The following is a 24,519-nucleotide window of genomic DNA, read 5'->3' as shown; positions in this document are numbered from 1 at the left end:
AACACTCGGCATCTTTTCTGGAGGCGCCTCCTTCAGCGGCTGCAGATGGTATCCGGCTGCGAGCTCGGGGCTCGCAATTGATTCTCCCCCTTGCCCACCTCGGGTCCACGGACGCACCTCTCCCTTCCCCTCCTCCCCTCGCGCTCTTGGGTCTGAGCCCAGCTCGGGATCGCCGGGCAGAGGAAGCAGTCGCGGCGGCGGCGGCGGCGGCTGAGCAGCAGCGCCCGCTCCCTGATTTGGGGAGAAGCGCCCATCCCGGGGAGCCGACCCCCAGCTGCCTCCAGCGCCTCCCATCTTTTGCACCCCTAGCCCGGGGCTCCAAGGACCACCCCCCTCCCCGGGCGCCACCATGCTGGACCCTTCGTCCAGCGAAGAGGAATCGGATGAGATCGTGGAGGAGGAGAGCGGCAAGGAGGTGCTCGGCTCGGCCGCGTCCGGCGCGCGCCTGTCTCCCAGCCGCACCAGCGAGGGCTCGGGCGGCGGCAGCGGCGCCGGGCTTGGGGGCGGCGGCGGTGCCGGCGCCGGAGCCGGGGTGGGCGCCGGCGGCGGTGGGGGCAGCGGCGCGAGCAGCGGCGGCGGGGCCGGGGGGCTGCAGCCCAGCACCCGCGCCGGTGGCGGCCGGCCCTCCAGCCCCAGCCCGTCGGTGGTGAGCGAGAAGGAGAAGGAGGAGTTGGAGCGGCTGCAGAAGGAGGAGGAGGAGAGGAAGAAGAGGCTGCAGCTCTATGTGTTCGTGATGCGCTGCATCGCCTACCCCTTCAACGCCAAGCAGCCCACCGACATGGCTCGCCGGCAGCAGAAGGTAGGTGCGCCTGGGAGGCCCCGGGAGCGGCGCCGGGACGTCGCCAGACGGGCGGGGCGAACAATGGGAGCTGGCGGCGCAGCTGGCGAGGAGGAGCAGAAGCGGGAGACCGCGCCCTGGGGAAGGGGCTACGAGGCCCCCTCTCCGCGGTCGGGCCGGGCCCAGCTCCGAGCGCGCCTGGAGCTGCCCGGGACCGGCGAGCGGCCTGGACCTCAGCGCCGCGTGTCCCCACCCGGGCGAGCGGGGGAAGCTAGGCGGGCAGGTCCCGCTCTATGGCCCAGGAGGCTCGGGGAGTGACTTGCAGCCCGCGGCGCGCTGAGAGGCCTTGCTCGTTTGCCGGGCTCCCGGCACTCTCCAGCGGCGGGCGGCTGCGCTCAGCTCCGGGCCCGCCTTCCTGGGCGTGCGCTCGGCGGGCGGGGGCACCCGGCAGGTGGGGGCGCCGGTGTGGAGCGAGAAGAGCGCCTGGCAGCAGCGCTCGGCTCGCCGGGCCGAGAGAGCCGCAGGGGCAGGCGGGAGAAAGCCAGCCCGGAAGGCGAAGCTTCCAGTCGCTCCGCGAAGGGCACCCTCCTCCCCTCACTGGGGTCAGCTGATCCCGACGAGGGTCGCCGAAGGGACCCCCGGCACCGCTTCCCTGTGGCTGCTGTTCCACCCCGCCCTCCTCCCCCTTCCTCCGTGACCCCAGAGCCGGGGCAAGCCCTCCGGTCCCTCTGCCAGGGTCAGCTCCTCCACCTTCCTCCCTTTGACCCTCTTCTCCTCTTTCCAAGGTGACTTCGCCGCCACCTTCTGGCTCTTCAAGGCCCTCCAAGCCCAGCCGCTTTTGGCTTGATAAAGTGCAGCTGCAAAAAGCTTCGCAATTACAAGCATCAAAAGCTTTTTGTGTCTGAGGCTGGGGCACGGCTGAGGCGGCTCCGGACTGCCTTTGATGTGAAAAAGTGCCTATTTCCATCAGCTGTTCTCCAGCCAGAGAAAGGGGGGGGGGGGGGGGGGGGAAGGTTACTGCAGGATAAGAAGCAGTGGCGGGACCAGAAGAGAAGAGGTCAGGTCCCCAGTTGGAGTGAGTTAGTGAAGAAAGTCGGCATTCCGTTGTCTCTTTTAAGTGAATTTGCCAATTTCATTTTGAGATAATAGCCGGTGAAGCCCCCACAGGGACGGGGTCCTAAAATAGTGAATTTCTTGGTTGCTGCCATTTAAGACTGAATTACATGTTGCGGTAGTAGAGTGTTAGGTTTTCCTACATTTATCCACCCTTATCTTGAGTGAGCACAGATTTCTGTTTGTTTTGCTTCTATATGTACACACCCCAGCTAGCGCTGATGATTTATTTCTGCCACCAGAATGGTGGGTTGGGTTATCACTTTTATTAAAAATCCGACTCATTTCCTGGTTGGGGAATAGCAGGTGGGCTTCCCTCCACTCTGCCCCTCATCAGGGGCCCCTTGCTTCTTCAGCCTCTATTTTGGACTATCATAGACAAGAATATCCTCCGAACAATAAAAGTGTTTGGATTTCCTATCAAGGTTGGGTGTTGGATCCACATACAGGGCCTGATATTTCAAGCTTTAGCTTGTGATTTTTATGGCAATTGTGGGATAGCAGGGGAAATGTCATCTTTAAAATCTATCCCGTTCATGACAGCACCAACCAAAGATGTCCTATTCCTTTGGTAATGAAAACTGTTGTGATTTAAAGAGAAAAATATAAAACAAACTTTATCAGTCAAAAGGCTCTAGAGCTCTGTCCTTTTAATAGAGGCTTACATTTGGTACTGGAATGGGGAGAGAAATCCATTCTCACAGTGGCCCATTTCTTCTAAACAGAAACTCCAGCCACCTGAAAAGGTCATCGTGAGGTTAAGTTCTTCTGGTCTGATTACATGTTTTACCTGAATCCATTCAAAGCTGTGGTTTTGAGGGGCAGGTGGGTTCTGTTTTTACACATGACCTTACCATCGAAGAGACTACAGGATGGATAGATAACACTGGCTTTTGGTCCAACTATTTTTAGTTAGTGCAGCAAACTAGTGCTAAATGCATATTCCTGCAAAGCTGCCTCAGGGCTGTTTGGCTCTACTGGGAAGCTGAATATTTATCTCCTTATTACAAAAGAAAACAAGCTTTTCCATTTCTGTATCTTCATGTTTTTAGTGTCTTAGAAAGGATGTTTTGCTGTTTTTCTCCAAGCAGAAAGCTTGGAACTTTGATGTATTCTTTTAAATGAAAGTAACTGAAATGTTTGCATAAGCGCTGTGATAAAATTTAAGGCCTGTTAACAAACAAGATTGATAAACTTAAATGAGTCTCAGAGAAATAGAAACCGGTTGTAAACTATACATAGAAACGGATGAGTTAGAAAGAGCTAGAGGAAAAATGATGCAAAAAGGGAATAGAGTGACATGGAGGGAGCCAGAGAAAACTGCCTATGAAAAAGTTGCCAGATTGGGGAGAAGAAGAGATTGTATTGTCAAATCATCACGCTGTGCACCTTAAACTTATACAATCTTATATGTCTGTTATATCCCAATATAGGTGAAGAAAAATATCATGCGGAGTGTAATATACACTTTCTGAAACCAAATACTCTATGTCATACATTGGCTGCAATTTTTCAAGTGCCTACTATGTGCAAGGCACTTCACTTAGATCATTTTTAAAAAATAGGCTTTTTTAGAAGAGTTTGAGATTTACTGAAAAATTGAGAAAATAGTTCCCATATGCCCCAGCCCCAGTTTTCCCCTATTAATATCTTACAATAGTATGTTACATCTGTTCCAGTTAAAGAACCAATATTGATGCATAATTAACACAAATAGGTAATTTATTGAAATTCTCTTAGTTTTTATTTAATTTGTTTTTTTTGTTCTTTGATCATTTAAAATTCTCCTAACTCTAACAGTGTAGGAATTACCATCTTTGTTTTTAGAAGAGAACACTGAGACTCAGAATGTTTTATAATTTGCCTGAAGCACTATGTGGATAGGAGAAAGAGTGGGAACTGAGGCATGGGGTATTCTGATTTCAAATCGTGTCTTTTTAATGTGTGACACTGGCCAGAAATATTCTAGAGTGAAAAATAGAATCTTAGCATCCTGACAACATGTCAGGTGTACTTTTCCTTTTACCCAGAGTTATTTCTGTTTGAGTTTAGAGAGATCTGCTCCTCTCCCTTTGGGTACCTATCAAATAATCAACATACACAAAATGGACATTTAAGTATTAACCTCATAAAGCATATGAAGGAGAGAGATGGGCCGTTATTGGCTGGTAAATCGGAACACCAGACTATTGTCAGGCTTTCTATGTGGTTTGAGCTGAAGACCAACAAAAACAAGCAAACAAACAACAAAACAAAACAAAAAACCAAAAAACAAGCAAAAAACCAAAAAAGGTATTTTAGTTCAGAAAAACAGTTGGAAAAGAGCAGAGGGAGGGAAGGTACCATTCCTGGATCATTTTGTTAGTTAATTACTTTGATTTTACTTTTCCTGGGGAAGAGTGCCTGGTCATTCCAATAATCTCCCTAGTTAAAAGAAGGGACTTTAAATAGACCATGTGTAATCGAATTTTCCTTTATAGGTCTACTCTTGTACTACAGTGAAACTAAATATAACAGGCTAGTAGGTAATTAATGACAAAAACAAAAATCTAGTCTTCAAACTATCACAATGTTTTAGCAGCTCATAAATGACAATGTGAAAAACTGTTCTGTGCTTTTTATTTTCCCTCTTTTGTCGTAATGGGAAAGTGAATACCCAGTGGTTCACATGGTAAAGCTGCACCATATGTTTCTAAATTGTGTAGTAACGGTGATGAGTGGCTACCTCATGTGAACTAGCTACTTCTAGAAGTAACTGAGGGAATGTAAAAGCGGGCACTGTAAACAGTTCTAATGTTTAGATTGGCATGGCCAATTTTTTAATATACTAGTAGGGATTATGTCTGGTTTATAAACGTCCAAAATGAATATTGGGTGCATATATACATTTGTGTACATGTATATCTGTGTGTGTGTGTGTGTGTGTGCATGCGTGCGTGTGTGTATGATGAGGGACGGGGCAATCCTAAAATCATGTTTATTTTATATGAACTCCTATTTCATTCAAGAGGACTTAATGACTAGATCAAATGTGTTGTAAGTTCAAGCTCCCCATTTCTATGTGATTCATCTTATATCTTGCCATGAAATTATGGCTAATGTTGAGTCATTGTTAGCCACAGAAATTCTGTCTTTATTCATTTACTTATTTGGCTTTGTTAATTGGTCGTGACTCAAGAGCCCATGCCTTTCCTAAAAGTTAAGACCTAGTCCTAGTTAACTATGTATGTGCATCAGTATATGTATATACTTCAAATCCATAATAGTGATTCGTCCATTCAGATATGCTTTGGGGCATTTGGGTTAGCTCTACTATTCAGAATTCTTAAGAGTTGCTTTGTCAATGCGACATATAATTTGGATTTTAAAAAATAAATGTTCTAACCTTTTGAGAGAATGAAATGGCTATTAAGCCAGGATTCCTTGAAACAGAATTGTTTCTTTCTTTATCAGGAGAAGAACTGAAGTCTTTATATATGCTTTCTGGCATTTTCCTCCCAATCTCCTTGGTGCAATGGGCAGGAACTGTTTCGCACTGGTACTAGCAGAGAAATTCTGAAGATGAAGAACACCAAAAAAATAATCAGAGAGGGCTCTTGCTTCATTACATTCTTGGAATAGCCTTATGCTTCCCTAAAACTGGACTGAAGAACAAAGGAAATTAAATCCTTCATTCTTGAAGAATTGTCCTGTGTAAAGTGGGGAAGTCAAATGATTCATAGATCTTCCCCCTACAAAAGCAAATTTAATATATAGTCCTAGGCTATTGCATTAAAATATAATCAGTGTTTGTGACTTGGGGCCAGATGTCTATACAGCTATGATTAAGAGGGTTCTACTAACTTAGAAATAAGTTCTAAATAGATGACTAGTTACTCCTTGCACCAAGCACTCTCCCAGGCGTGGTTACGGAACCAGAAGATACCTGTGAGATAGGTACCTGATTTGGGGAGCTTATGTTCCAGTCTGGAAGATGACATCTATACATATCAGATAAGTTGAGAATAAGCGAGTGTTTAATTGTAAGATGCTGATTACAAATACTAAAGTATAAGGGAAGAGAATGTGTGCGCATGTGTTCACAAGGGATTGGTTTTAAGAATAGGGAAAATGTTCATGGAGGAAATGGGTTAGGGTTAGGTCTAAAAGAGTTTGTGTGATTTGTGTAAGCATAAGGAAGGACAGGTACCCCACTCTGGAGAAGAGCATGAGGTAGCAGGAATGTGGAAAGGAGCCATTGTTTGTGGGACACTATTAGTCAAATTATTTTGGCTCTAAGTTACAAAAACCCAACTCAAGTGGCTAAATCAAAAGGAACACAAAGGGGAAGGGACAGATTTATTGGTGTATGTAATAGGAAAACATCCAGTGCAGGGATCTACAGGCCTGGCTGGACCTGACTTCTCTGACAGAATGAAGAAACCTGGATAATGAAGAGAAAAGACACTGTGTCTGAGCTCAGTCTGTACCACGAATAAACCTCTGATTGTAGGCAAGTCAACTTCTGTCTCTGGGTAATTTCTTTATCTTTCCTATGAAGAGGTGGATGGGGAAGCTTCAGATAATCTCCAAGGTGCCATTTCTGTGTAGTAGTTGATAGTCCTTGCTGAGCAATGCAGTTACTCATGATCAAGGCTTCTAATTTCCTTCAAACTTCTCTTTGCTATGTTTTTTACATTACATGGTAAGGCAGTATCTTCAAAGAGTCTGAAATGAAGATGAATTTAGAGCTCACTTTGTCCAACTAAATTTTCAGATGAGGAGGTGAGATCTTAAAAGATTGTAGGACTGCAGGGGCACCCGGGTGACTCAGGTTGAGTGCCAGACTCTTGAGTTTGGCTTGGGTCATGATCTTTCGGTCATGGGATTGAGCCCACCATGGGCTCCCTGCTGAGTGTGGGGACTGCTTGGGATTCTCTCGCTCCCTCTCCCTTTCCCCCTCCTCCGTTCTGTCTCTCACTCTCTCAAAAATAAATAAATAAACTTAAAAAAATGTTATAAGACTATAAGGAGGGCTTGTAAACTGGGACCTGTGGGCCAAAAGGGAACCACAGGTAGATTTTGTTTTTTCTACATTGCCTTTTTCAATTTTTTGAACTAGTTATCCACGTATAAAACCATGAGCTTACTTCGCCAAAAAATTTGTATTTCTGGCTTCTCTGAAAACTGGAGGATGAAGGTGGGTTTGAGTTTGTATGAGTTTGCAAAAAGCAATAGAAATGAGACTCCCAAGCCATCACCTAAATAATGAAATGTTGATCATTTTTAACGAAAATTCTCACTCCAAGGTAGATACTATATGCATCTGGATGGGAAGACACCAGCTCTCTGGTTCTTTCCAACACCATCTCTTTTTGCTATTGTTGCACACATATTGATGGTCTGACCCTGGCCCCTGGAACACATCCAAGAAAACGATCTGGAATTTGGAGCTCTATGTTCTCTGTCTCTGGCAACAGTTTCCTTGTTAGGATCAGATTTATAGTTTCTGCAGAATTGAAGAGCTGATGATTCGTATTACCTTGCTATTTTTTTCATTTTTCCATCCAAGTATATGATAGAGTTCTCTGTTAATTGCAGGTAAAGAAAGAGGAATGAAGTCGGCCAGTGTTTTTAAGTCTGTTCATTGCACTTGACATATGATGGACAGTAAAGAACGGTAGTTAAGGACATAGATTCAGAAACTCGAATGCCTGGATTTGTTCCCTTGGCTGTACCCCAAACTGCCTCTGATTTGGGGCAACCTATTTAATCTCTGTGTGACTCAGTTTACTCGTCAGAGTACCTTCATCATTGGATTCTTATAAAAATGAAGTGAGATAATACACTAGAGATTTTAGAACAATGTCGGGCATGTAGTAAGTGCTGCATAAGTGTTCTTATGATTTCAAGTTGATGTGTGCCATGTCGTGTTATTTTTATCTGTAAAAGGACTGAGAAAGTTAATATACGTAAAGTACTGACCATAGCATGCCTTATATTCACTATTGCTCTTATCATTGTGATCCTTATTATTGACAAGATTAAGTAGACCTAGCAGGCAGTGGTTATCTATCACTATGGCATCGTCTTACAGAATGGATGGAGTTGAGGGTCCAATACATCCCTATTTTCTTTGTACAGAAACATTTCACTAACTCTCGGGGTGTGGGCGGGGTGGGGGTGAGAGGGAGGGGAGGGTGGGTGATGGGTATTGAGGAGGGCATCTGTTGGGATGAGCACTGGGTGTTGTATGGAAACCAATTTGACAATAAATTTCATATTTTAAAAAAAACAACAAACAAAAACACAACAAAAAAACAAATCCCTAGTCACTATCGTGACCTGGTGGCTCTATGACCTTGGGAACACTATCTAATCTCTTTCAAGTCGTAGTTTCCTCATCTGGAAAGCGGGGGAGTAATATTGAGGATTACAAGAGAAAAGCATGTTAATTGCTTAACAATTCCTTAATATGGAGTAAATATTGAGCAAATGCTATCAGTAACAATAATAGTAGTATTCCTGCATTTTTGTCCACCAGATGCCCCATACTGTTTTGTAGTACAGTGCCCTTGCTCACGCTGTTCCTTATTTTAGAACATCTTTCTCACCTTTTTCTTTTCTTAACTTTTTTGAATGTTTATTATTTAAAAAAAAAATTTTTTTTAGCATTTATTTATTTTTGAGACAGAGAGAGACAGAGCATGAACGGGGGAGGGTCAGAGAGAGAGAGGGAGACACAGAATCTGAAACAGGCTCCAGGCTCTGAGCTGTCAGCACAGAGCCCAACACGGGGCTCGAACTCACGGACTGCGAGATCATGACCTGAGCTGAAGTCGGATGCCCAACCGACTGAGCCACGCAGGCACCCCGAATGTTTATTATTTTTGAGAGAGAGAGAGAGAGACAGCGCGCACATGAGTGGGGGGGGGCGGGGAAGAACAGAGAGAGAGAGAAGGAGACACAGAATCCAAAGCAGGCTCCAGGCTCTGAGCTGTCAGCACAGAGGCTGATGTGGGGCTCGAAATCTCCAACCGTGAGATCATGCCATGAGCCAAAGTCAGATACTTTAATAGACTGAGCCACCCAGGCGCCCCTTTCTCACCTTTCTTTACCTCATTTGTTCTTGTTTGTATTTTAATTAACTCAAGTGTTCTCTCTTTCAGGAAACCTTACCCAAATCTAAGTGCTTTCTCAACTCCCTACTCTATTTCTACTTTACTTCCTGTACATTACATTTAAATTACCTTATGTGTGTACGCCTCTCTCCCACTAGACCGTAAGAACCCCAAAGACAGGGACCACATTTACTGCCCTTTGATTACCCATTTCTCAAAACAGTGCTTGGCACAAAGCAGGTACTTGTAAACATTATATTTGAAATTCCACACTTGAAATTCCTAGGGAGCTTCTAAGGAGAGTAAGTGAAAGAGTCTTAAATGCAGTCTGCTTCTATTATAGATACTCAACATATTTATTTTTATAAAAACTTCTCAATGGAAAACATGAAGAGTTGACCAATTACCAAATGGTTTCCAAATTATGTAGCAGAAACATACCATCAGTTACTTCCCAGCTTCGCTTGTTTATACCAACAATGGACACATTTCGAGATATTCTAGAGGTGTCTTCTTTTAAAGACTAGAAGCAATTGTGAATTTCTTGATACGGTTGAATCCCTGCCGAACTTGAATCACCGTAGGGCATGTTTAAATGGCCAAACATGAAGTCACAAAGAACCAAAGTCAGAACTGAATCTCCATACTGGGTATATGTTCTTTATTAAGTTTTATTTGATTTAGCTCTTTCTGAAGGAAAAAAAGAATGGTTAGTCAACAGCATTTTAGTGAAAGACTATTTAAAATATTAGCGTCATTGTTGCCAAGGTTTTAGAAAAGAATCTCTAAGTTCTACGTGTTTAGACATAAATATACTTGGGGGCGCCTGGGTGGCTCAGTTTGCCCGGCTCCGACTCATCATTTTGGCGGGGTCATGATCTCCCCTTTTGTGGGATCGAGCTCTGCTATGGGCTCTGTGCTCACGGCCTGGAGCCTGCTTGGGATTCTCTCTTTCCTTCTCTCTCTGCCGTCCCCTGCTTAGGCGCACTCGTTCTCTCTTTCAAGATAAATAAACATTAAAAACATTAATAAAGATGATTTTGTCTGCTTTTATTCTGTTAGGGGACTTGGGGACTGTTGTCTCTCTTATTGTAAGCTGTCTAAAGTCCTTTCTGAGTATAGTTAGGATATAAATAAATAATAACTATCCCACTAGTGCTATTGTATACTGGATGTGGTAATAAGAATAGGATGGGTGTGAAGTGTCTATAAAACAGTAAAACTGCTGAGGTATCAATTTTTCTGATGCCTTTCACTAGTCAAGGGGAAAATTATCTTTGCTAACCCACTGTTTGCATTTTAACAAACAGGGGAAACATTGAGAGTTTTGAAAAAAAAAATGAATTCTCAAGCCCCCCAGTGTTCCCAGCTTCTGACTACTTTTCTAGAATTGAGAGAAATGGAGTAACCTGATAACATATATATGTCCTCTCAGCAGCCTGTGGGAGGAACATATCAACCTGTCATGTGGTGTTTCTCTGGATCACTTCTGTGCACTAGGAAAGTTGTGAGATACTTGGAGGTTAACTTTAAAAGAAAAAAATCCCTAAGTGTCCCAGGAGCGCATGCTAAGTTACATACCCACCAGGGGCTGTATTGCTTTCAAAAAGACAATGGGATTTTGGCAAACATGCAGAGTGGTACAGGGAATCTACTGTATCGCTTAAGAAAACAAAGGAAACACATTGAAAATTTTCACAAATAATTGTGCCTTCTGTTGCCCATGCAGAAAAACAGCCTTTTGGTGTGGATGGTAGGCATAGAGTTGTTTAAGCAAATGAGTTAAAATATATTTTGAACATCGACTTTGGTGATTTTTCTGACAAGTGCAGCAACTGTTGTCTATAAGGCGGCGTGTCATAACATACTGTGTTCAAAACATTTCTTGAGGACTCTTCCATATTCAATTTTTGTTTGTTATACATCATCAAACAACATTGTTTTGAGCCACTTCTACATACAAGAAACTCCCTAAATCCTGGAGACAAAATATGCAAAGACGTTTTAGGCAGCCTTCCTGATCTTTAAGAACCTACCAATCTGGTTGAGAAGTCGAGATCCACCAATAGAGAATGTAACTTATAAGGCAGGATGTGGTGTCTGAATCTTAAATATTGGTGTTTTTTCAGTCTCCGTCCTTGGCCCTTGTTATGGGTTGATTGTGTCCCCCTTCCCATCCCGCTCCCTCCCCCACCTGCCCCATTCATGTCAAAGTCCTAATCCTCAGTACCTCAGAATGTGACCTATTTGGAAATAAGGTCTTTGCAGATGTTATTAGTTACGATGAGGTCCGTCAAGTGGACCCTAATCCATTATGACTGGTGTCCTTATTGAAAGGGGGAAATTTCAACACAGAGACACAGGGAGAACACTATGTGAAGAGGAAGGCAGAGATTAAAGTCATGCTTCTTCAAGCAAGGAACGGCAAAGATTAGCAGAAGCTAGGGGAGAGGCATGGAATATATTCTTACAGCCTCAGAAGGAGCCAGCTCTGCAGACACCTTGATCTTAAATTTCTAGCCTCCAGAGCTGTGAGAGGATAAATTTCTGCTTAAGCCACTAGTTTGTGGTACTTGGTATGGCAGCCATACTGGACTAATACAGCCCCCTTCTCTATATCATCTCTCCGGGCCATTTCACCACTAATGATGGTGTTAGCTACTGACATCCCTACACCTCCCATGCTCAGATCTTTGGCTCTAGCGTGAGTCTCTGACCAGGCTTCCAGACCCATTCATCAGGCTGCCAAAGGTGTGGTCTGAGACTGGTTCAAGTCAGTGAGCACTTCATCATGGGTCTACAATGAGATAAGGAACTGCACTGGAATGTAAGTTAACTCACTACTTTCTTCAAGAAAGTCTTGCCACACACACACACACAAATGTCAGCTGGATTGACCCGCTTAATGATGAAGTTGATGTAATTTCTCATACTAGTATTTTATCGTGGTAAGGACCAATAACCAGCAGTTCATGGATGATGACACAGGTCTGCAGACTACACTTGGAAGAACATTGACCTTCATGACATGTCCCATGGGATGTCTTCAGCCCACCCAACAATAGAATTTCTCACCAAGTGTCTTTCTCCTCTATTTTCTGATTCACTGACTGTCCTACTGGTGCTACTATGTAACTAAGCTGTTCAACACGGTAGGGCACAACTCAACTTCGAATCTTTACTGTTGGTCGTCCTAACCACCAAAGGCCACATACATCCTGTCGATGTTCCTCCTGTGCAAGTTTTCGTCTTTCTCCTTCTCTTCATCTTCATTACTGGTGCCCTGCTTTGGGTGCTCACGATTGCTTGCGTGGGCTTCTGCAACAATATCTTTCTAACTGTTCTCTCTGCCTCCTTTCCTGCCCACATTCCTCCAGATACCAAGGTGATCATTCTGCAGCACAGACCCAATCAGGACTTTTCTCTGCTCAGACTTCTTGGGTGGCTTTCTGTTTCTTGCGCAGGATATACTCTAAACTCATTTGCGTGGCCTAAATGGATCCTCTCTCCCCAGCCAGGCTCTACTCTTGCAATTCTGCACACACCCTCAACTTCAGCCTATTAAACCACTTAGCATCCCTGCACTGCCTTCTGTCACTTGCCTTCTATCACTCTCTAGGTGGATGATGGCACCCAGTCATTATAAAGAACAGGAATAAATAATGACTATTTATGGGATGTTTATTCTGTGGAGTCACTGCTGCATAAATTTATAAGCCTTATCTAATTTAATCTTTACCATGGCTCTGTAAGGTAACTATTAATCATCTCAACCCTACCAAGAAAACCAAGAGACAAAGCAGTTAAGAAACTTCTCTTAGGTCACACATTTAGTTTAGAGAGAGGGGTTGGGGCCCAGGTGGTCTAACTCTAGCCTGCCCTCTGAGCGATATGCTCTAGTAATTATATTGAAGCATTTAGCACACCTAACTTCAAGGTAGATCAGTTCTTTTTCTCCTGACTCTACAGAGATGATTTCATTTAGTATCCTCTGGTGTCTGATCAATATGTATACAACTTAATAGATTGTTGATGCAGAACTCATGATTATTGAATTCATGATTATTTAGAGAACAGTAATAGATGTTCCTTACCGTTTATAGCATGCTCACTGAGATGATCTCATCTTTTCTTTAAAACAACCTTTTTGAGTAGTGGGGCATCCATCCTACGTCCCTGTTTTGTGGCAGGCAAAGTGAGGTATGGGGAAGTCCCACTGGCTGGGCAAAACTATAGAGCACCAGCCTTTGCCTCCTGAGTGCATCTAGGGCTCACTGCTATGCCGTCGGTCTTTGGTTCACACAAAGTATGCCTGAGGCCATTGCAGACTTTTGAAGGCCTACCCCATCTCCTAGTAAACTTACTAAAATATACCTCACATCCATTTATTTTTGTATTCTTAATAAAACTGGAAGGGTTTTTTCAATCTTGCCTTAAAACTATTTGTCTATATAACTTGGTTAGTAAATGACTATGATTCCTTAGGAATTATGGTGCATTCACAGGAATCCTCACCAACTGTTTTCAATTCTAGTGATAGGAGTACTACACTGAACAATTAATGAAGTCGACAAACGTTTGGAAGTCATTTACCTGAACATTTTTAGGTTTGAGTTTTCATTTTTAGTTGTAGATACTGGAGACAATACATTTTATTTAAGGTCTCAGACATTTCTTTAGGCTCCTGGGAAATTTCAAGACTCTGGTCACCATGCCTTTGTTGATTACCAGGTAAAATAGAGTTCCTCCAGACTTAATGGAAGAAGTGGCATTTGAATTAAGCCTCCAGCTGACTGAGAAAATCAAAGGATAGTAGCACGATGTATTTTGGAGGGAAGGATAGATATTTTCAAGTATTCAGAGATGATGTAATGCAAAGCAAGTTTGAGGACCTCTGAACAAATATGATTGAATAAGGTTCTAATATCAGAGATAACAGAAATAAGAATAAAGGTTGGTCAGGACTGTGGATATCCTTCAACACCAGGGTACAGGTATTGGGAGGGGGGCTTCATTCATTCATTCATGTATTCATTCCCTATGCTGTACTTTTCATCCTCTGGACTTACTTATTTTATGGCTGGAATGTTGTACCTTTTAATCCCCTTCACCTATTTTGCCCATCCCCATACCACTTTCCCTCTGGCAACCTCCAGTTTAGTCTCTGTATTTATGAGTATGTTTCTGTCTTCTGTTTGTTTTGTTTTTTTAGTTTCCACACTTAAGTGAAAGCATAGGGTATTTGTCTTTCTCTGCCTTGACTTATTTCGCTTAGCATACTATCTTCTAGGTCTATCCATGGTCTTGCAAATGGCAAAATCTCATTCTTTTTATGGGTGAGCAACATTCCATTGTGTAGATATGCCACATTTTCTTTTGCCATTCATTTATGGCTAGCCCCTTAGGTTGCTTTCATGTTTTGACTATTATAAATAATGATGCCGTGATGAAAATAATGCTGCACGTGTCTTTTTAAATTAGTGTTGTCAGATTCTTTGGGTAAACACTCAGTAATGGACTCATAGGATTGTATGCTATTTCTATTTTTATTTTTTGAGGAGCCTCCATTCTGTTCTCCACAGTAGCTGCCTCATTAGACTTCTCTCTCCTCTACATCCTTGCCAACACTTGTTATTTCTTGTCTTTTTTATACCAGCCATTCTGACTGCTGTGAAGTGATATCTCATTTGTGGTTTTGATTTGCATTTACCTGACGATGAGTGATGTTGAGCATCTTTCTGGGTGTCTGTTGGCCATCTGTGTGTCTTCTTTGGAAAAATGTCTATTCAGGTCTTCTGCCCATTTTTTAATAGGATTATTTGGTCTTTGGTTTTCAGTTGCATAAGTTCTTTATATATTTTAGATCTTACCCTTGTATCAGAAAGCTCATTTGCAAATAGCTTCTACCTTTCAGTCAGTTGCCTTTTCGTCTGTTGACGGTTTCCTTTGCTGTGCATGGGGGTGATTTTATCTGGTAGGCGGTGAAGAACCGCTGAAGAATTCTGAGCAGAACTGAGACATGACCACTGTAATATTTTAAGAAGATTAATCTAAGCAAAGTGTGTGGAAAGCATGGAGAAAGGAGAAAGGAGGAGTGTAAATGCCTTCACACTGTAAGAAAAGGTCGCCAATTAGGCCTGAACATTTTATCCAGCACAGGTCATCTTTACAGTGTTGTGGGGAAATTTGTAGAAAATCTCAGAAAATGAATGCCTATTTGTAGAAGTGTTTTGAATCACTAGTTCAAAAGCATTTCGCTAGAACAGTTGTTGACTACTGCGTTGATTTTATCAGAGTAATTTTTATGTATGTGTCATAAATGTGTGGGATATAAGTGTTCATTTCTGTTCTTACAAATTTTAAATATGTGAAACAAATTGCCTGCCCTTTGTATTTAATTTCAGTGACCAGTATTCTAATACCTTCTCATGCAGGTACAAAAACACTTCTGCCTAACATTGTGAAAACCATAATGACTCTTGGACAAAGATCATAGTAAACCCAGTGTCATTTCAGAAAATGTACACGTGATTCCATTTCAGGTTCCAGGCTGACCTTGAGGACTCATATGGAGCTTAATCTGGCCCCAAGAGGCCATGAGCTCCAGAGTAAGCCCAGGCTTGTGTCAAGCCCACAGAAAGACAGGGGAGGAGGCCTGGCTGGTGGCTTTTCTGGGAAGAAAAACTTTTTAAAAGGTGCCCAAACAGACTAGAAGAGACTCTTAGATTTGTCCCTACCACTGTAGGATTCCACCCTAAAACCTGACCTAGGTTTGCACAGGCATCCAGGGAGTAAGGAACATTCATACTCTCTTTCCTTCCTTAATTCTCCTCAGTTGGGAAGATTGTGATCTTAGTGGTAATGTTTAAGAAAAGTTATTGGACCCCATTTATTAGTGGTCAGAGTCTCTCACGTTGAAAGGGAAGCACATGGTTTCCGGTAGTCTCTCTTCTCGCACATTCTTGGGTACTATCATCTTTTATCTGTTAATAGAGATGATACAATTTGGATGTGGACATAGGGGTAGAGAAAGGTTCCATACTGTGGTCTAGTCTTCCAAAGTTCTAATGATAAAGAGGGAATTTATTTTTCATTTGACACTGTTATCTGTGTGTATAGTTCTCCTGAGAAGACGGGTGACTTTGGTCTAAGATAAGATGCCTGTATTCCTGGGTCATCAGGTCATTACACCATCTCAAAGGCTTCAACAAACCACATTAATTGCCAGAGGGTCACAGCTCGTGTGGTGGAGAAGGCTGAGTTGCAGCTAGGGAATAGATAGAATCTGAATGAACATGGGGAAGCAGGAAAACAGGTATTCTAGGGACCACATGAGCAAAGGCACAGAAGCCACACAAAGCCAGACCACAAAGCCCTCACAAGGAATAAGATTGGAAAGGCAGGTTGGGACCAGGGAGTGGTAAATATTGAATACTACTGAACTTTGTCTATTGTCCTTTATTTGGTAGGCACTCAGGAGCCTCTGAAAATGATTTGTACTCCTAGTAGCTCCGGTGGAAATAGCACCGAACTGAGGCAAAGGACCAATCAAAGATAATGCAGACACCTGGATGATTGCCAGATGGGGAGTGATTGGCCTTGACCTTGTCTTGAAGTGACGTGTTTTCCTATGAGGCATTTTGAGGCTTCAGAATTTCCAAAGAATATTGTCAACACGAGCAGAATGTCTCATTTGCAAAGGACATGATTTGCTATAGCATTTTTCCATGACCAAGTTAGAAACAACTTCCTATGAGCTTTGGCAATGGCTCCGCATCATTTGCCACCCTTCCTGTTTCCCTGGAGAGGGGAAAAAAAAAGATTTCTTTCTACTATCTACTTTTCACAGGCAGCCTATATATATTGCTGTGTATTATGATTCAGCATTATAGACCTTCAAAGCGAACACACATAGGTTAAGATTTGTAGTTGTTTTAATTAATCCGAAGCACATTCCCCACCCACCCTACCTCCCCAGAGCAGCATTTCTAAACAATTGTGGATCTGCTGTTTAGTTCAATGAGCTTTTCATATTTGTCCTTTAATTTCTATGTGCTGAGAGCTCAAAGCTATCTTTTAGTCAATATTCAATTAGGATTTGAGTCGGAAGGCTGTGTTGAGCTCTTACAGAAGATCATAAGGTAGTTATTTGCTTTCACCACTTTTCACTAAAGAAATACAGGTTTGCTGCAGCATGAATTAAATATGCCAAATTAAGTGTATGTTTACTTCCTTATGAGCTGGCAATAAATGACATTGTTGGAAAGTCAACATTATACATATTGTATACACCAAAATTTCAGGAGATTTATGATCTACCACATTTCTTTCTTCTCCGCTCAGTTAGAACTCTGCATTTCTGTTGGGTACTCATCCAAATGCTTCCATGTAAGGCTTTCTCTAATCACTACCCTTTGGCGCACTCTTTTGTTTCTACACAACCTATTACTCAATATTATTTTTCTCAGTGAGCTACATTTTCAGAACAAAAATAATTCCCTCCTAGGATTAAAAAAAAAGCCTAAGATTTTCTACAAATAAAATAGCAACACAGATATTTAGAGAATGCAATATTTTTTTTTTAATTTTATTTACACCAAATTTATTTGCCTACTTGAAATGCCTTTGGGATCTTAGGGAACAACAACAGTCTGAGACATTTATGCTAAGTTGGATGAAAAATTTCACTTGTTCCATGACCCAAACTCATATAAGCAACACATATTACTAAAGTGATGTGGGTAATCTGTAGAATTAACCAGTGAATTTAATCAGTATGACCAGCCAGTTGAGATGATTCAAATGAAACTTTCCATTGTACATTATAAATACTAAAAAGTCTACATATCCTTTGTAGTAGAAACTTGGTTATCTACCTGTTATTCACTCTCCAATTCCAAACAGTTTTTTTTCACATAATTTCCCCCCAACCCCCAACTTCAGAAATAGATGCAGATTAGTGTAAGCCCATCAAAAATGACATTGTACTGGAAATACCACTGGCTCCTGGTTGACCATGTGACCTAAATTGATCCAATCAGACTGAAGGGAAGAACTTGTATTTTATGTTTGGGAGAAGAGTTTTACTCCCCCTCTCCTGATGGACATACGACGGAAGCATAGCTATCATGGCTACTGGCAGCCATCTTAGAACCATGAGGAGATCCAATTTAGGCTGAAGCCAGGCCTAAGGATAATGAAATAGTTGAGATACAGAAAGAACTTAAGTTTGTGGTGACAGTATTGGACCACAACATTCAGCTAGACCTGGAGCCCACCTATCATATTGACTTCTAATACTGTAGTAAATTCCTTCCTTGTGTAAGTCATTTTTAATGGGATTTTCCTTACTTTTGGCCCAAACTAGTTTATTTTATGCTGTATTTCTCTTCAAAACAGGAATTCTGGGAGGTGCCTGGGTAGCTCAGTTCCTTGAGCTCCTGACTTCAGCTCAGGTCATGATTTCATGGTTTGTGAGTTTGAGCCCCATTTTGGGCTCTGTGCTGACAGTGCGGAGCCTGCTTGGGATTCTCTCTCCCTCTCTTTCTCTCTCTCTGCCCCACCCCTGCTCTCTCTTTCTCTGTCTCTCAAAAATAAATAAACTTAAAAAAATAAAAACAGGGATTCTTGGACTTGAATTATCAAGCATTAAGTCTTTAATTTATTTAGCATATTTAGATTCAGACATAAGTAGAAATATAATTCTATTTACCATGTAAGAAGCGAAATAAGAATTCTTTCCTTCCAACTCTGTATAATTTGGCCAAAAAAAAGTTTGTTGATTAGTATAAATCATGTCTTAGCACAAGGTCAGCTTTTATTGTAACTAAAAAAATAAAGTGAGTTCAATGAAATAGTTGTTCTTAGTCTGACTTAAATTGAGTATTTTTACATATTTTTCTGTAAATAAAAATAAAACCTTCAGAAAAATAATATGGAAATATATGAAGTAAAATTTAAAGTAATCCCCTAATCCCACTACCCAAAGACATACAGTTTACACATAAAATATATTTATATTATCTACCTGGATATATACTTTTACATAAAAGTAATAATTCTGTAATAGTTTTGCAACCTGTTTTTTTGCACAGCAGTATACAAAGGAAATCTCTGCACGTCAGTAAACATAAAAATGTCTCCTTCTAAATAGCTTGTAGCAATCGAATGTATGGATGCACCATAATTTATTCAACTAGTTGTATATTGATTTCTGCTTCTTATTACTGTCTGCGTTCTACAGTGAACATCTTTGTGTGCATGTATTTGTACAATTTCTCCAAATTTCTACATTCTCCAAATATGTATGTACTTAATATGAAAAGTATATTCATTTAAGATTTTGTTACCAGTTTCCACAGCATCGGTAAATATTTACATTCATTCCCACTAGTGGGACATAGTCTCTTTCTTCATGGTAAAAATGGGCATCTTTTTTTTTTTTTTTTTTCCGGCTTTGACAACCTGATGGGTAATGTTTTTAATTCTGTAATTGTATTTTCTTTTGACATGTTTATTACCTCTTTATATTTCTTCTTTACAAATTCCCTGCCACATCCCATCCATTTTTCTATCTTTTGATTTTAAGAGCTCATTCTGTTTTAGTGGTATTAATACTTTGTCATATGCATGAAATTTGTTTTGTCTTCTGTTGTTGGATCATTTTTATGTTCTTTACATTGTTGGCCTATTTCTGTTTAACTGAACAGAACTTTTTGATGTAGTAAGATCTAACTACTTTCCTTCTTTATGGCTTCTGGGTTTCAAGTAATGAAACCTTTTCTACCCAAAGATTATGAAACTGTTCATACATATTTTTTTCTACTACCTTACGGCTTCATTTTTTGTCTTTACTTTTTTGACTCGTGAAATTTATTATGGTGTAATGAATGAAGTATATGAAACCAACTTACTTTTCAAGCAACTGGCCAGTTGTCTCAATATTGTAGATTAAATAACCTATTTGCTCTCCAGTTATGTTAAGTGGCTCCTTATCAAATACACAAAATTCTTATTAATGTATAAGTTTGTTTAGTTCTTGGTGGAAAGCCATTAATCTAACTTTCCCTTTCTGTACTGTAACCACTATGATTTCATTACTGTAGTTTTATGATGGATTTTAGGATATATTAATGTAAAAAAAGTTTTTTTTATTGTACTTCTTCAGAATATCCCTGACTCTTCTTGGAATTTTTATTCTTTGGGAAAATATTTTTTAATGATTCTGTCAGTTTGAAAATAAAAGATCATTTGGATTTTGATTGAAATTCCATTGCATCTATAGATTAATGTAGAGAAAGCTTTATGCTCTTGAATAATGCTGGCTAAGAACTAAGAATATCTTGGCATTAATTTAAATATTTTTGATGTGTCTCAGTTTGTTTTTGTACTTTTAAGCATATATGCCCTAAATATTTATTGTTAAATTTATTCCTAAGTAAACTATAACATTTATTAGTTGAGTACCCTTCCCTGACGCCCCGCATTAACCAAAACTCCATTCCTTCTGCAAAGCATAGGTGTTCAGGACCTATGCTATGCCTATGCTATGCCTAATGATTTGCTCTCTAACTTACCTGAGTATTTCTGCCCCACTCCCATCAGCTGAGATATATGCTCATCAAGGGTAATTGTTTCTGAAACCTGTTTCAGATAGTTTCTGTAGTTATTCTAATTTCATAATTCAATTACATATTGTATAACAATAGATATGATTGTGAAAACAAGGGATAGTCTTTGTTTATATTAACCTAATTGATTGCCTTGGGAAAATTCAATGACATTTCTAAAATGTCATTAAATTCTAGTTGGGCAAAGCTATAGTAACATTTTGGTTACTGGAAAAGTCATAAAAATCTAAAGGGTTTTGGTCAGATTGCTTCGTAAGTTTTTAAATCTTTTTTACTCCTTTTTAAAGAAATAAAAACTGGAAATCGTAGACCACATATTAGCTGTTAATAAGGATGTGGAACTTTAATCAGGTAACCTATACCTCAAAGGCAAGGTTGTGTCCCTACACCAAAAGTCAGCAAACAAGTAATTATGAACTTTAAGTAAAATTGGATGTTTGTTGCCTTATGTGTTATGACTCTCTACTACGACTATCTTTTTAAAATTACTTCAACAAACACTATCTTGATTGCATTGGATAAGAAGAATTCTGCAGTATTTTATCTTTTTGTTGGCATGCACAAAGAATATTATATATACGTATTATATTCATTACTTGTCATTCTAAATAGTTTTACGCCATTTTTGGTGTTTTTTGAGAATAAATTATCAAATTAAAATAATAATTTTGCTTTATCCCCTCATATGTTTATCTTTTCTCCTAATTTCATTTGTTAACATTGACTTCTCTATGACTACTATACATGACAAAATAACACAATGCTTACACTTTCAGGTACATCAACTTTGAAAAATTTTAAATCAGGACAATTAATTTTATTATAGTTTTCTTTGAAAATAATTGGAACTTACATCTAGTGAAATTAAGTATGCCCCAAGAGAGAGGAGTCCAATTTCCATGCTGAAATCTATGTTTATTTTGAAGAGGGCTCATTCTAAATAGCTTGGTTTAGATTAAAAGGTTTAAAATGGATTGAATAAATACTTCCATTTTTGAGTCTTTGAAATAAAAATGTATAAGATATAAGAAGCATTCAACTTGCAAAAAATCAAGAAATTAGCATTCTATGTCCATTTTAATTTCACTGTTATTTGTCTTTTTAATTAATTTGTCATGCACAAAGGGGAAATGTTTTCAGGCTCAGAATAGGAGCTTGTATAGGGAAGGAGGTAAGGAAAACAACACCATTTTAGCTAAGACTGCGCAATCCCAGCCAACCAAAAGATATAGTGCAGTCTTTTCCAAGCTAGACTTTTCCTAACCCGGTGATATTTCTCACCCACATATGTGTTGGAAAGTAACGTATCAAACCCCTAAGATAGCCAATAACACTTTTCTTATTCTTCATATTCCTTGACAGTTGAGAGCATCCAATCCTATAGGCATTTCCCAGATGTTAGTAATGTGTGTCCTCCCTCAGACATGTGTAATTTGAAGCTTAAAGTTATATTCTTTATATTAGTAACTCTGGAATAAAATTCACTGCACCAAAAAAGATGAATGTGCCTGCCACCAGATACATTGATTGCTGGCTATGACCTTCACAGGGTGAAACTATGAAAGGCATGTACAGAGAGAAACTTACTGTTTTGACAGGAATATTGATAATGTATTCTCTCCATTCCAACCACAAAGAGCCTATTTGTCAATTTGCGTCATTTAATAAGTGCGGAATTGTAGCTTGGAGTTGTTGAAAAGCAAGTCACTTTAAAAACTTCATTAGCTGAGATTTCCGTATTTTAGTTCACTTCAAAAAGCCTTTTTAAAAAAAATAATAAATGGCCTTGAATCTCCTGAAATGCATGCCAATGGAGCATCCACAATTCGAGCATAAGATGACGTCAAGAAGAAAGAATTCAGTCTTTCTTTTTACTTATTTTGTCCTATATATTTTGGATGATCTCTCACAGCATATCACTGTATTCTTGACTATAGGCCATAAATACTGAAAACAGTGTGATTGAGTATGATGGAATCCATTTTGACTTGACCTGGTAGAGTTATATTTTATTTTTTGCAGGTTCCTTTTCTTTCTTTCTTTTATTTTTTTTTATTCCGCCTACAGAAAGAGGTAATAAAAGTGGCAGTGATCAGAGTAATGTTTCCCCCTGTTAGTTCTGCTGTTCATTTAGGAATTCAGTTCATCCCCTTTGTGCAAAATTAATATGTCAAGTGCAAGATAGAGCATTTGAACCACTGCTTAGGTAGGTTTCCTAGGGCTTGCAGTGCATTTACATATCTCTGGAGAATTGGGAAAAAGATGCCAGAAGGTATTATCAGTCCAGTATTTTTTAAACATTATTTTAAATAAAAGAATATTTGAATATTGAAAAAATCAGCAATATAGCTCTGATCTGTGTTATTGTACATGTGTAGTTATTTACTCAATGCTATGTAGACATATGGATAAGATATGAAATACTGAGTGGAAAAATGCGAGAAAGAAGAGACAAAAAAAGATGGTCCATGGCTTAGAAAGGGGGTAGTTTCTAACCTGAGTCCTGAAATATTACTGATCTTTCAAAAAGTAGGAACTTATGAATCAGCGTAAGCAAAGTTATGAGGGTAGAAAAGTGTAGGGCATTTTTAAAGAATTGTGGTTTGGCTCAACCAAAGGATATGCTATAGGAAAGTCAAAGTAAAAGGGGGCTAGCTGGGGCCAGGTCATGACAAACCTCAAAAATCAGGTCAGTGGATTTGGGATTATTTTATAGGTAAGAGAGGATAGAGTTAGCAAAGATTCTTAGATAAGATAAAACCATGCCTATAAGAGGTTATTTGGGGGAGAAGTTCCTGAGGTGTGGGTGGGGAAAGATTAGAGAAAGGATATCATACTAAAAAAAATGTTCATGGTCTCATGATGGAGCCAAGTCACCCATTATGAATTGAACTGGACTCCTGGCACAGGGAAAAAAAAAAAAAAAAAGACAATGCTGATGAAGTTTTGCCAGGGGACGGATATGCTGGGGCAGGACCATTTTGCGTATCAAAAAGCAAAGGAGCTGTCAATAAAGCTATTGAAGGCTAGTAGGTCATTTCGAAGAGACCCAGGAACCTACTAGAAAAGGCTATGATTGGCCAAAGAGGGGCAAATTAAGCATTAGTAAGGATAGTAACTGAAATGGTTTGAAACTCATCAAATTTATTCAAATCTATACATTTGCAAAAATAGTATGAAAAAACACTCCTTAGTAGCTTTTGGAGGATGTTAGAAAACCAATATATCTTGAAAACTGATAAAGGGAAAGACTTAAGCATTTTCCTTATAACTGTACTTTAGGTCAACTGGATAAGGGGAAGTTTTTCCCTGCAGAACATTTCAAATAACTTCTGAAGAAGGAATGATAGAATTGCAACCCCTAATGAATTAATGGGTCTAGGCAGTGATCGTAAGTACTGACAGAATAGAGAAATAACTAGACTTCTATATCTCCTGATAGAAACACAATACACTGCCTACAGAGTATTCTTGCTAGAAAATTGAACCAGAATCTGATCAGTCATCTAGATCTCACTACAAAATTACAGGAAATACAAGTGAGAACGCAACATGCCCCATACCAGACAGGGATGAATTCAGAAAATTTCGGGCTGTCAGAAACTCTTCAGAATAAAAACACTGGTCTCTTCAACAAAAACAACAAAACAACAGAAAAATGAGAAAGAAAGAAAAGGGGGAGAAAGTAGGGAAAGAAGATAAAAAGTTGATAGATTAAAAGAAATGTAAGAGATCTTTCAACCAATCACATCAAATACTTAAGGGAAGCAGGGCTTAAATGGAATTTGGAATTTAAATTCTCAAAACCCACTCTTGATAATTGTGATGATAAGAATAACAGCCTTGAAAATCACTATCATATTATTATTGATGGAATCAAACATTTTTCCTGTCTTTC

The 24,519-nt window shown here is 40.1% G+C and overlaps 1 protein-coding gene across 15 annotated transcripts in view; it reads left to right on the top strand.

Moving 5' to 3' along the window:
• Window positions 1-349: 349 nt before the first annotated feature.
• CADPS (calcium dependent secretion activator) overlaps window positions 350-24,519 on the top strand; it is a 475,617-nt gene continuing 451,447 nt past the window's right edge. For 10 of the 15 annotated variants that reach the window (XM_042979336.1, XM_042979338.1, XM_042979339.1 and 7 more), the window contains exons 1-2: window positions 350-495; window positions 571-799. In XM_042979336.1, the coding sequence (XP_042835270.1) occupies window positions 350-495; window positions 571-799 (375 nt within the window). Of the gene's footprint in view, window positions 800-24,519 lie in introns of all 15 variants that reach the window. The other 5 variants (XM_042979334.1, XM_042979329.1, XM_042979327.1 and 2 more) reach the window with 1 other exon arrangement.

The sequence above is a fragment of the Panthera tigris genome, chromosome A2 (assembly GCF_018350195.1).
Source record: "Panthera tigris isolate Pti1 chromosome A2, P.tigris_Pti1_mat1.1, whole genome shotgun sequence".
Taxonomy (NCBI): domain Eukaryota; kingdom Metazoa; phylum Chordata; class Mammalia; order Carnivora; family Felidae; genus Panthera; species Panthera tigris.
Note: the sequence above shows the minus strand (reverse complement) of the source record. Positions and strands in the feature narration are given on the sequence as shown.